General features: G+C 36.6%; 1 protein-coding gene across 2 annotated transcripts; it reads left to right on the top strand.

Annotated features, from left to right (window-relative positions):
• Positions 1–1,343: 1,343 nt before the first annotated feature.
• On the top strand, positions 1,344–10,602 carry LOC105220703 (WD repeat-containing protein 20). 2 transcript variants are annotated; one of them, XM_011197154.3, is made up of 5 exons: positions 1,344–2,676; positions 7,858–8,046; positions 8,113–9,313; positions 9,371–10,038; positions 10,109–10,602. In XM_011197154.3, the coding sequence occupies exons 1-5, from the start codon at positions 2,143–2,145 to the stop codon at positions 10,169–10,171; spliced, it is 2,655 nt and encodes an 884-aa protein (XP_011195456.1). In that variant the 5' UTR covers positions 1,344–2,142; the 3' UTR covers positions 10,172–10,602. The 2 variants fall into 2 exon arrangements, with proteins under 2 accessions (XP_011195456.1, XP_011195455.1); XM_011197153.3 differs by having other exon boundaries at positions 8,113–10,038.
• Positions 10,603–12,104: the final 1,502 nt, after the last annotated feature.

Below are 12,104 nucleotides of genomic sequence, written 5' to 3'. Positions count from 1 at the left end.
ATTTATACATAACGGGTGATTTTTTTGAGGTTAGGATTTTCATGCATTAGTATTTGACAGATCACGTGGGATTTCAGACATGGTGTCAAAGAGAAAGATGCTCAGTATGCTTTGACATTTCATCATGAATAGACTTACTAACGAGCTAACGTCGAATTTTCAGTGAATGGGCCCTAGAAAAGTTGGCAGAAAATCCGCTTTTTTATCGACAAATTTTGTTCAGCGATGAGGCTCATTTCTGGTTGAATGGCTACGTAAATAAGCAAAATTGCCGCATTTGGGGTGAAGAGCAACCAGAAGCCGTTCAAGAACTGCCCATGCATCCCGAAAAATGCACTGTTTGGTGTGGTTTGTACGCTGGTGGAATCATTGGACCGTATTTTTTCAAAGATGCTGTTGGACGCAACGTTACGGTGAATGGCGATCGCTATCGTTCGATGCTAACAAACTTTTTGTTGCCAAAAATGGAAGAACTGAACTTGGTTGACATGTGGTTTCAACAAGATGGCGCTACATGCCACACAGCTCGCGATTCTATGGCCATTTTGAGGGAAAACTTCGGAGAACAATTCATCTCAAGAAATGGACCCGTAAGTTGGCCACCAAGATCATGCGATTTAACGCCTTTAGACTATTTTTTGTGGGGCTACGTTAAGTCTAAAGTCTACAGAAATAAGCCAGCAACTATTCCAGCTTTGGAAGACAACATTTCCGAAGAAATTCGGGCTATTCCGGCCGAAATGCTCGAAAAAGTTGCCCAAAATTGGACTTTCCGAATGGACCACCTAAGACGCAGCCGCGGTCAACATTTAAATGAAATTATCTTCAAAAAGTAAATGTCATGAACCAATCTAACGTTTCAAATAAAGAACCGATGAGATTTTGCAAATTTTATGCGTTTTTTTTTTTTTTTTAAAGTTATCAAGCTCTTAAAAATTCACCCTTTATATATGTATATAAGGAAATATAAGGTGAGCCGTGACTACCGTACCCGAATTAATTAAATATTTGAATAAATTTTGAATTTAGTGGAACCTGAGATCGAAACCCCTTCGTGGTGAATTAAAAAATTTTAGATAATAATTTTTAGGTTAGATTATTGTTTATTGATATATCTACAAACAGCTAATTTAACATAATTCAAAACTAAAAACCTAATATGTTTAACGAAATCGCGCCACCTGCTGTGAAACCAAGAGCATTTAGCGCCACCTATTTGCGCGTAGCATAGCTCTCATCGCTTAGCAACATTTTCTATCAACTGCAAAGAATGTTGAATTCAGCAAAGAACGTCAAACATATTCACCACGTTCTGCACCTTCTCTACACTTGACATTCTCTCTGGCTCAGCTGTCAAAATTAACCAAAACTGTCAAATTAGCAAGAAATGTCAATTAGAAAATAAGAAAAAATTAGAATGAAAGTAAAAACGCAAGAAATCGACGGAAAATTGTGAAAAAGTGCAAAAAGTTCTACTTACAAATAGCGGTGGTCAGAAGTGATTACAATAAATTAAATAATCCAATTGGAAACGGAAAATTTACGTCACATGTGTGTGTAATAAAATGAAATCTCGTCGTGTGGTCGATTTTGAAGTTACAAGAATGAAAATGCATAGTGTGTGAAAAGCGAAAAGAAAATTCCTCCCAACAACAAATGCAGCAGTGGCAAAGCAGCGCATACGGCCGCGCCCCCAAGCCCACTTGCTGCCAGGAAGCATAGCAGTGGTGGTCATAGTGATTCCCTTGCAAGAGAAAATTCTTTTATCGCTGTGTATATAAATCGTATAAAAAGAAACAAGTTAGTTATAGTAAAAGTTATAAATTTTACAAGCAAAGCAAAGAGATAACGTGCAAGTGTATTAGCATTCCTTTATATATTGTTTCGTCGGGTGGTTGGTTGTGTGATCAAACGATTAGTGGATAACAAGTCAGTGGCGATTGCCACAAAAGCTCTGACGACAACCAGTCGGTCGATGGGTTAAGGAGGGGGGGGTGGTTGCAAAAAGATATTCGAACAATTTTTCGCCAAACCCACTTACCTACTTTTGACAGGTAGTACGTTTACCTAAAACAATCAGCCGCTTGCGTAGTCGGCCAATACAACGTTCAGCAAGTCAAAACAAATAATAGAGACAGAGTAATGGCCGCACAACTCGATCCGAATGTCAAGGACGACTTGAAGACTCAATTCGTGACGCGTGAAGGCACCTACCGGTTACTCACGCTGTCTGAGTACTCCCGTCCAAATCGTGTTGGTTACAACACAAATCAAAGTTCACCGCAAGTGCGTGTTTCCATTGTGTCACTACCTAATAATAACCCCGGTCCAAATGCCATAAGTGCCAACAGTAGTGGCGGCAATACTGTTGGTGGTCCAATAAATGGCAATGTCAATGGTTCGGCGACAAACAATTCCAAAGGTAGTGGTGATGGTTCTGCGAATGGCAGTAATGCCTCCGCCACTGGTTCTTTAGTTAATGGGCAACAACAGGCGGCTTACGGCGTGCCAGCTACAATGGATGCGCGTCTGGGTGCTGGCATATCGATGCATACAATGATCAACGGTGGCTCAGATGGACAAAATGGTCTGGCTAGTCAAATCTATGGTGGCGATAGGATTTGTTTCAATTTTGGCAGGGAACTATATGTCTATGCATTTCGAGGAGTGAAAAAGGTAAGTAACTTGTAACTGTGGAACAATGAAAGGTATTATATCACAAACCTTATGTTTGTTGTGCGTACTTTGTTAAAGAAAATAATTATTTGTAGACTCTTTTTATAATGCCATAACTGAGTTTTGGTTTCAAAATGCGATTACACAATCATATGTACCACCTTTTTCGTTTCCCTTTAATTTTAAAAGTAACACCGCCATTACACTCTACTTCTACTTGAATTCTAAGAATAAATTTAAAATGAATTTAAATAAATAACAAACACGCTTCTTATCTTATCTAATGCGCGTCTGACGCAGCTGCATACCGACATTTCATCCACATGGCAGCAGTTGTAGCCACTTTCACACAACTCCCACAATCACTCCATGCACGACGGCTGCGACACTTAAGACACTGCCAAATTGCTGTTATTATTGTTGTTGTTGCTGATACTTGCTATTTGCTGCAAGTTGCAACCAATTGTCTCTAGTACTGTCTGCCATTGATAACATGGAATTACCAGTGTATTATGCAAATATTAAGTAAAATAGTGACAGTACAAACCAACAACAATACTTATGCCTTAGATTCAGTCAAATTGCCATAAATAAATATGTATGTATAAGCAAAACAAACTGCTGTAATATGAAATTAAATGAATTGGCTTGGCATAAAATTGCAAAAGCAAAACAACTGCAATGCTTGTGGCAAATGAAAATTGAAATATAACGAGTTTGTTTACTCATTGCAATGTGCATGTGTGAGTGTGTGTGTGTGTATATTATTTGTGTATGTGTATAAAAATGCATTCAAATGATTTGCAAACAATCGGTTAATTTGTCGAGCAATTGTTGTGCGACTGTCGGTGGCAGTGTCCAGCATCAGCATCAGCAGCAGCTGACCAGCGCACTCGATTAGTCGTTTGCAAACGGTGCAATAATGCGGCGTCCAATAGTGGCACAGTTTTGGTGATCGCTACATTACTAATTGAAATATGTATACTTTACATATGATATGCTTGTTTGTGCTTATTGCACAGATCTCAACCTCTTTACAAAGATATATTAAAAGTTTTAGGGAATTGTGTTGTTCAATTCTCTCACGAACCTCATTATATATAAGGTCTATAACGATAATGACTATTTTATTTATGAGTCAGTCTGATAAAAGAAAGTAAAGCTTTTCAACAAGAGCAAGAGCAATATATTATTATTATTGTTATATATAAAACCAAAATGAACACTTTCAATACCCTTCCCACGACAGTCGGTTCTACCTAACCTGAACGGAGCCGAATATTTATCCACCCAAAGGCCGTCAAATGGACAGCCTTCCTCAAAATTATTTGGGGAATATTTTTATGCCGTTACAACGACAACATTCTGATAATACTAAATTCGGAAATATCTAACAGCTGAGTTTTACTTTGGCAAACTTTTCAATTAGATATACTTAATTGATACTGAAGCATTTACTTTTTTATTGTAGTAAATTTTATTCAATTCAGTTTCTGTACACACATATAAACATGTATATCACTGACTACATCATTGCTTATTGGACGTCTGTTATAATTTGTGCTTTGTCGTTTGCGATAGCTTTTAAGCTACAAGAGAAGCCTCTGTCTCGGATCTTTAATTAAAAAAATAGTTGTTGTTATTGTTATAACGGTTACTTCGAGCCTTTTAGAGGTTAGAATTAAATATTTTTATTGCTGTCAGCTAATGTGGAGTCCAAGAAATATTGTTTTTCGAAGAAGTGGCACCAAAGTTTACAATAACAATGTTCCAATTAAACTGTGAAGTAAATATAAACATTGTAACGGTAAAGAGTTATATAAGTGAAGTAAAAATAGTTTCCTAGTATTTAAAAAACATTTGACAGTTGAGGTTAGCATGTTGCAATTGCAGTGAAGTACGATGTCCCATATATAGTGACACTGCCACTTCGAAGGGGCTACAAACATACTGAAACATATGTATATGTATATATTTGCTCATATATACTTATGAGCAACTGGCGCGTGTTTGAGACTTTGTCAAGCCTGGTGTCCATAGCGCGCTTGCCGTTGCCATCAACAACAATTCAATTCCGAATTGTAACAATAAAAGTAGCAAGTGTAGCAGTGCAACTACATATGTACATACATACACATGTATACCCGAGTAGGTACATTTACTTAGCTGCGACTGCAGAAATGCCAGTTGAAGCAACTACATTGACAGTATGCACTTGTGTAAATGTAAACATGCCAGTCGTCGGTAGGCGTAAATACACACTTGCACTTACACTCCGCCAGTAACTATCAACAGTAGCAACAATGATACACAAATCAGCAGTGACAACACATTGCTGTGTCACACTGAACTCTTACGCAACAATTATAAAGATAATCGCCACGAATCAAATTTAAACTTGACAGTTCTTATGATCGCGTGTATTGATGACGATGACGACGACGACGACGTTGGTGGTGATGGTGGGTGCTACTGTTGAGTGTCGCTAATGATGATCATGAAGTTCTTGACGTTTATGATAATCATAGCGTCTTCAAGCGTGATATCACAAACTTTTGGTAATGATGTCAGCGACAAGTGAGGAAAATGAAATATAATTTTTAATTATATAATTCTTCGAGTATTCGCAATCGTCATTAATATGAACGCACATGTTGTTGCTTTCAAACAAGCGAGTCTTGGTATGTGTGTGTGTTTGTTTGTTTACAATTTCACTTGTGGTTTTGTATTTTATATAAAAGTTGCGTTTTTTTTAGTTCGATCTAAAGCTAATCACATGAAATTCGCCTTGCGGTAGTTCAATTTCAAATACTAAGGTGGATTGTAACTACAAGCTTTAGAGTGTATAATTTCTCCACTCATCGAAATAAATTATTGGAAATAGGAGTCAATTGATGGAGACATATTTTCTTAGGAATGATCCAAGTCAGATTCTGAACGAATTTTCAGAATTTTTTTACAAACGAAAATTAAATTCTTATACCAAAAAATTTTCTTTAGAAAAAGTGCACAAAATCTAATCTAATATATTTTTTATAATATATCTAATTTTTCTGTTTTAAGACATTTTTGTTTTTTTGATTTCCTAAAAATAAATTTAAAAAATATTTTATTTTACAAAATTTATTTAGCTTTACCAATCTTCCAGGTTCTGTCGAAATGTCCATGGGCGTACCCTAATGTGTTCATATTCCTATGAACGTCTTTCGTTCACACAACCTTAGTTACTTCTTTACTTTGTAAAATTTCTAAACTAATTATGTATGCGAACTAATGAAGTATTGTGCGACAAACATGCATATATATTTTATTTAATCTAATATTATTAGTGTATAATCTCTTCGTATGCTCTGCATGTATCCACTTTCGTCGTTATGCCCATATTCGCATATCATAATTACAGTTGAAACACAACAAAATCTGTATGTTTGTATTATATTATAGCACATTTGTCTATTTCTGTAGCGCTAATACCAGTAGATATATCATGACTACGTCAAAGATTAATGAATTTAAGTTTGCGTGCTTACGACCGTCCTATTCTACACAGCTGTGGAAGTAAGCTAAGCATTTCTCTTTTTTATATTTGGGTGTTTTCGGGATAGCGGGCTTGTGGGTAGGACAGACGCACAGCTGGTTTTTGTGCTATTGCCATTATGTGGAATATTTTGTTTGTTTTGTGTGTATTTATTATTATTATTTTTTTATTTTTTTATAGAAGAGTTAGTTATTTATATACAAATCACTATAAATAAAACTTTAAAATATTTTCAATAAAAAAAATTAATATATTAAAATGTGTAACTATTACCTGACGGTCAAAAAAATATTTTTTATGGCATACAAAAATAGTTCCAGAAAAAAGTGGTTTTATGTGTTTCTCTTCAGTTAAGATACTCTCTCTCTTCCGCCTTACGGAAATTATAAGAGACTTTCTAATATAAAAAGCACCTTCTTCATGGTCTTAATGGTATTTCTTAAGAATAATGAGCTACTTAATAAGCTTTATAATATGATGCCTTGATCCGGTCCATACTTGTAATTATTTTCAGAATTTTCCAGCTTTTTTAAGTACGTGCATTATATTTTCAAAACTTTTTAATTTAATTTAAAAAAAAAATTATCCTTTTTTAAATTTTTATTTATTTTTTTAATTTTTCCTTAACTCATGCCAAATGCCTATCCCAGTGACAACAATATATTTTTTAGCTTTTTCTAATTTATCAATTGAAAAATAATGTCAAACAATTTGTTCATAAACAAATATTTATGTATAGCGAAAAATTTTATTTTTGCCATATGTATGTATGTATTCTACGAAGTTCAGTCTCACTAATTACCTACTCTTTCAAATGTAATTAGCAAAATGAGGCATCAAATCAATTATAGACTTCACTTTCATTGACTGCATGATCACTCGTACTGTGATGAATTAGTTTTAATTGGTTATCATTTACAGCTCATGTTATTCTATATTACCTCATTGAAAACGTAAGACAACAACAACAATATTTTTTTTATATCATAAATTATAAAAATTATAAATTATAAATTATAAATTTTTTTAATAATTTACTACTATAATATTTCAATGATCGTGCAGATCTTGTTGATTTTAGTTTTAAGAATGAAGTCGCTAAAATATAATTTGATTAAGAACATCGGTCTAAGCAGTGTATAGTTGTCAAATAAATATCTTTGATTTTAGTAATTAATAAAAAAAAATATTTAAAAAAATATTTTAAAATTTTTTTTATGAAATAATTATTTTCCTTCGAATTTCAGAATTTGAATAAAAAAAGCATACATTTCGGCGAATTAAGCGATAGCTTGTCGTGGCACGAGATAATAATTATTTTTGTTATTGTTTTTGGAAAGATTTTTATTTCTCCTTATCCGTAACTATCCATAATATATGTTTTTAAGTTTCCCAAAAATAGGTCAATTGCTTTCGTTAACACTTGAAAAAAATAATGACGTCAATTTCTTATCAACATTCCAATTTCTTATGTATGTCTTCCGTTAATAAGAAAAGCTCGGCAAAATTTTATTTATTTTTGGTTTAATTGAAAAAAATATTTAAATAATTGAAAATTTAATTTTTAACAAATTTATTGTAATATTAACTCCGTCTTAGTCATAAAAAAAAATATTAATTCAAAATCGTTTACTTCATTACAGGGCGCAGAGATGACCAAACCGATCGACAAGAAATTCTACAAAGGCACCAATCCGAGTTGTCACGACTTCAATGCGACCACAGCCACGTCGACCGGCGCGCCGCTGCTCGTCGGCTTTACCACCGGGCAAATACAGCTCGTTTCGCCCCAGCCAGGACCGCGTGAGCTGCGCAAGCTATACAATGAAGAGGTACATATACACACATATAATAAATTAAAAATCGGAAAAAATCAAAATTTAACTTTCACTTTTTAGCGTCTGATTGACAAGACCAAAGTGACATGCTTGAAATGGCTACCGAATTCACCGAATCTATTTTTGGCTTCGCACGCATCAGGCAATCTGTATTTATACAACGAGGACCTCCCCTGCACACCGACTGCGCCCAATTACCAGCCCTTCAAAATGGGCGACGGCTATACAATACTCACCTGCAAATCGAAATCGACGCGTAATCCACTCTACAAGTGGATATTCACCACAGAGAATTGCTGCATCAACGAATTTTGCTTTTCGCCATGCGGCTCCAATTTGGCCATCGTCTCACAAGATGGTTTTCTGCGTGTCTTTCACTATGACACCATGGAGTTGCTGGGCATAGCGCGTTCCTATTTTGGTGGCTTTTTGTGTGTGTGTTGGTCGCCCGATGGCAAATATATTGTTGTGGGCGGCGAAGATGACCTGGTGACGGTGTGGTCGCTGCACGAACGACGTGTAGTGGCGCGTGGGCAAGGACACCGTTCGTGGGTGTCGGTGGTAGCATTTGATCCGTATACCACTTCGTACACTAACTGGGATGGCGGTGACTTTTCAGACGACGAAAATCAAATGAACGAATACGGTATGGGGCGTGAGGCGCGTTTCTCGGCCGATTCAACGGCCAACGGCTTCGATTACATACCGGGTGTCAGCGGTATGGCGCACGACAAAAACTCCACACCGAATCACACACGACAACGGCCACACTCAGCATCGTTTCGTTCGGATGCATCCTCGTCGGCTGCGCTGGCACCGGATAAATTGGCTATTAGCTATCGCCTGGGTTCGGTCAGTCAGGATACACAAATCTGTCTGTGGGACATAACGGAGGATGTGCTGCGACATCCATTGTCGCTGCGTCAACGAGTCAATAGCGTTAATTTGAACGACACTAGTTATATGAACGGCGGTATCGATGCGGATGGCATCAAAGTGATACGGCCAATAGCCATAGGTAATATAACGGGACCGTTCTCGCCACCACAACACACCAGCAGTCCAACGAAAGAGACCGTAGCACCTGAGAACAACAGCAACAGCAGCTCAAGTAAATTCTCAACAGCGAACTGCACCATATCATCGCAATCGTCGAACGCCAATACGCCACCGGATGAGGCACTGCCAGCCGGCAGCAATGCAACAGAGAATAGCAGCAACAGCAAAGCGAACAACACAAACAACAAGGCGAATGCAACAGGTAACTCAATAAAATTTCCCAACTGCATAAGTGCCACCAAATCGGACTCAATTGAAGGCAACAACAAGGACAGCGTCTCCACAGTCTCCACGTCCGGCTACAACAGCAAGAACTCGAATAGTTCCACCAAGTCTTCGGATTCGAGCGTGTCGGCATTCAACAGCCTCACACAGCGCTTTTCGAATTTCAGCTTTCTCAGCAACTCGGACAAGAAGACCTCCTCCTCAGTAACTGGTTCCTTTGATGCATCGCAAATAGCGGCGACGCATCGCACACATCGCAAGGGCATGAGTCTGCTCAAGTCCAACAATCAAACGAATAACAGCAATCACAACCACCAAACGTATGGTGCGAGCGGCGGCGGCGGAGGCGGCAGCACGACAGCCGGCGAACACAACAGCAGCAGTGGCGGCGGCGGCATTGGCAGCAGCAGCAGCACGACGGCGCATAGTTTCGGTTCACTCAAACTGGGTAAATCCAATACACATTCACACAGCTCATCGCTGAGTGCAGCCTCCAATGCAGTGGTGACTTCCTACGACCCCATGAAGCTGATCGGCACACCCTCGTGTCCACGCTTCGACGAATGTCCACTGCTCGAGCCGCTGATATGCAAGAAGATCGCGCACGAACGACTCTCGGCGTTGATATTTCGCGAAGATTGCTTCCTAACCGCGTGCCAAGATGGCTTCATCTACACATGGGCGCGACCCGGCTATGCAACCGTAAGTGTAAACAAAGCGTGCGCTTTTAAATGATGTGCTTATCTTGTTTTTTGTTGTTGTTTTTCCACAGCAAAATGTACCACAGCATTTATCACCAAGTCAAGCGGCGCCTCCCGGCGGTACGGTAATATAGTTCGATAAAATAAATATGAACAACTATGCACAGAATCGGATAAAGAGCAAACGCTTGTCGTTGGAAACACCAGAATGAGTGAATAAACAAACTCGCGCGTGAGCCAGTGTAGTGCACGTTGCGAGTGGGTGTGTGTGTGTTTTAGTGGAAACTGTTGAACTGTTGTGAAATACAGATGTATGTGCATGCAAATTACACTTAAAATTTACACTTGCGAAAGTGCATAAAAAAAGCAAATCAGCAGCAAAATTTATATAAACAAAACATGCAAAAGAAAAACAAAAATACCATTTAAACGTCATTTAAAATGACGTCAAATAAAACTATAAACCTATTTTCAAATATTCCACTGTAATTAGCATAAATATATACAAGCAAAGTATGTAAAACAATACTATTATGCATATAAATACATATATATATTAAATATTTTTAGTAATGTTTAAGTCAACTTGTTGAAAGCAAAAACAAAGATACAAAAAAATTAAAAACAAAAATAACGAAAATGAAATGAAATGAAAGGAAACAGCAAAAAACAAAACTGGGAATACAAAAATAAAAACAAATAATACATTTATTTAATACTAAGGTATGTAATAGTGAGCACACACAACAACAACGCAATGCAAACGAGCGTACATTAGAAACAAAGACACTAACTAAATAAACAACCAACTGCAGCGTAACGAGAAAAGCTTAACAAAAGTTAAACAATTGTGAGTGCACCAGAATGCAGCACACACGCCAGCGTCAAATATTTGTTTACAAAATTTTGTAGTGTATTTGTGTTTTGTGTGTGTTTAATTTTTGTTATGTTACAAGCATATAAGTGAAATGCAATAGAACTGAAAATTTAAACGGTTATTAAATCGGTTATGAACATCGTTTAGTTGACACAATAGACCAAACAAATGGTTATTAAATCGGTTATGAATATCGTTTAGTTGACACAATGGACCTCACAGAAATGTATCACATGCAGCTAAATTGTTAAAGTTATTGTTGCCGTGTCCTCTCGCACGCATTTGCAAGTCAACGAAACGCAGCTAAATTGTTGTCGCCTCGCCACCTTTAAGTTGTTGTTGTTTCCACAAGTTTGTTTCAAATCATTTCTCGCTACGTTTTTTGCTAAACTAATTTAAATGAATATTATATTTTTCATTTCCAATGTTGTAGTATCCTAGAGAAATCGCTTTAATTATAAAATGTGCATTACTAGTAGTTTATGTTGGGCAACGCTATGTTAATAATGTGTTATAAATATACATATGTACATATAGTATAAATAATAAATTCATCTAACTTGTCTTGTATACTATATAAATATGCTATATAGTATATAAACCTCTGATTTTATGCTATTATTTATATATGTATGTATGTATGTATTAAAGTCATATCATTAAAAATTGCAAATTTATTGATTAGTTGTAGTAGTGCGTTAAACGTTGTGTAGGTGACTTGTCAAGCTCGTACAATTCGTAACGTGACGTGACGATCGCTTAGAGTGATTGTTTTTTTGGATATACTGTTAGTATGTGAAGAAAGCGCGTTAAATACAGGGAGTTGAGAGAGTGCAAAAGGGAGAGAGTGCGCGGATAAAAAAATTGTTAAACGCTGTGTTTTTTTTTAATATTTAAGTTTTTTGCTTAACTTAAGTGTATTTACATATATAATTAATTAAATAAAAAAGAAATTATAGCAAATATACATTATCGACTATGGTGACTTCAAAATGTGTATTTAACTAACTTACTTCGTGTGCCCTGTCGCGGTAGGGATTGTGTTTTTGTTTTATTGGCGTTTATAGTTGGTTTTTCAATGTTTGCAACAACAACAAGTGTTCTGTTTTAGTTGTTTGGAGGTAATTTAAAGCTTTCTTGAGTTGTTGTTTTTGTAACGGCGTACATATTCTTGTGTTGATGTATTCGAA

The sequence above is a fragment of the Zeugodacus cucurbitae genome, chromosome 2, assembly GCF_028554725.1.
Source record: "Zeugodacus cucurbitae isolate PBARC_wt_2022May chromosome 2, idZeuCucr1.2, whole genome shotgun sequence".
NCBI classification, from domain to species: Eukaryota; Metazoa; Arthropoda; class Insecta; order Diptera; family Tephritidae; genus Zeugodacus; species Zeugodacus cucurbitae.
The sequence above is the reverse complement of the archived record's forward strand: the minus strand, read 5'-3'. Positions and strand labels throughout refer to the sequence as shown.

Bases quoted from the DNA above. Each gene is read 5' to 3' on its own strand.
- LOC105220703 (XM_011197153.3), top strand. From the start codon at position 2,143: ATGGCCGCACAACTCGATCCGAATGTCAAGGACGACTTGAAGACTCAA. The intron at 2,677-7,857 runs GTAAGTAACTTG...ACTTCATTACAG, and splicing joins CATTTCGAGGAGTGAAAAAG to GGCGCAGAGATGACCAAACC. The intron at 8,047-8,112 runs GTACATATACAC...TTCACTTTTTAG, and splicing joins GCAAGCTATACAATGAAGAG to CGTCTGATTGACAAGACCAA.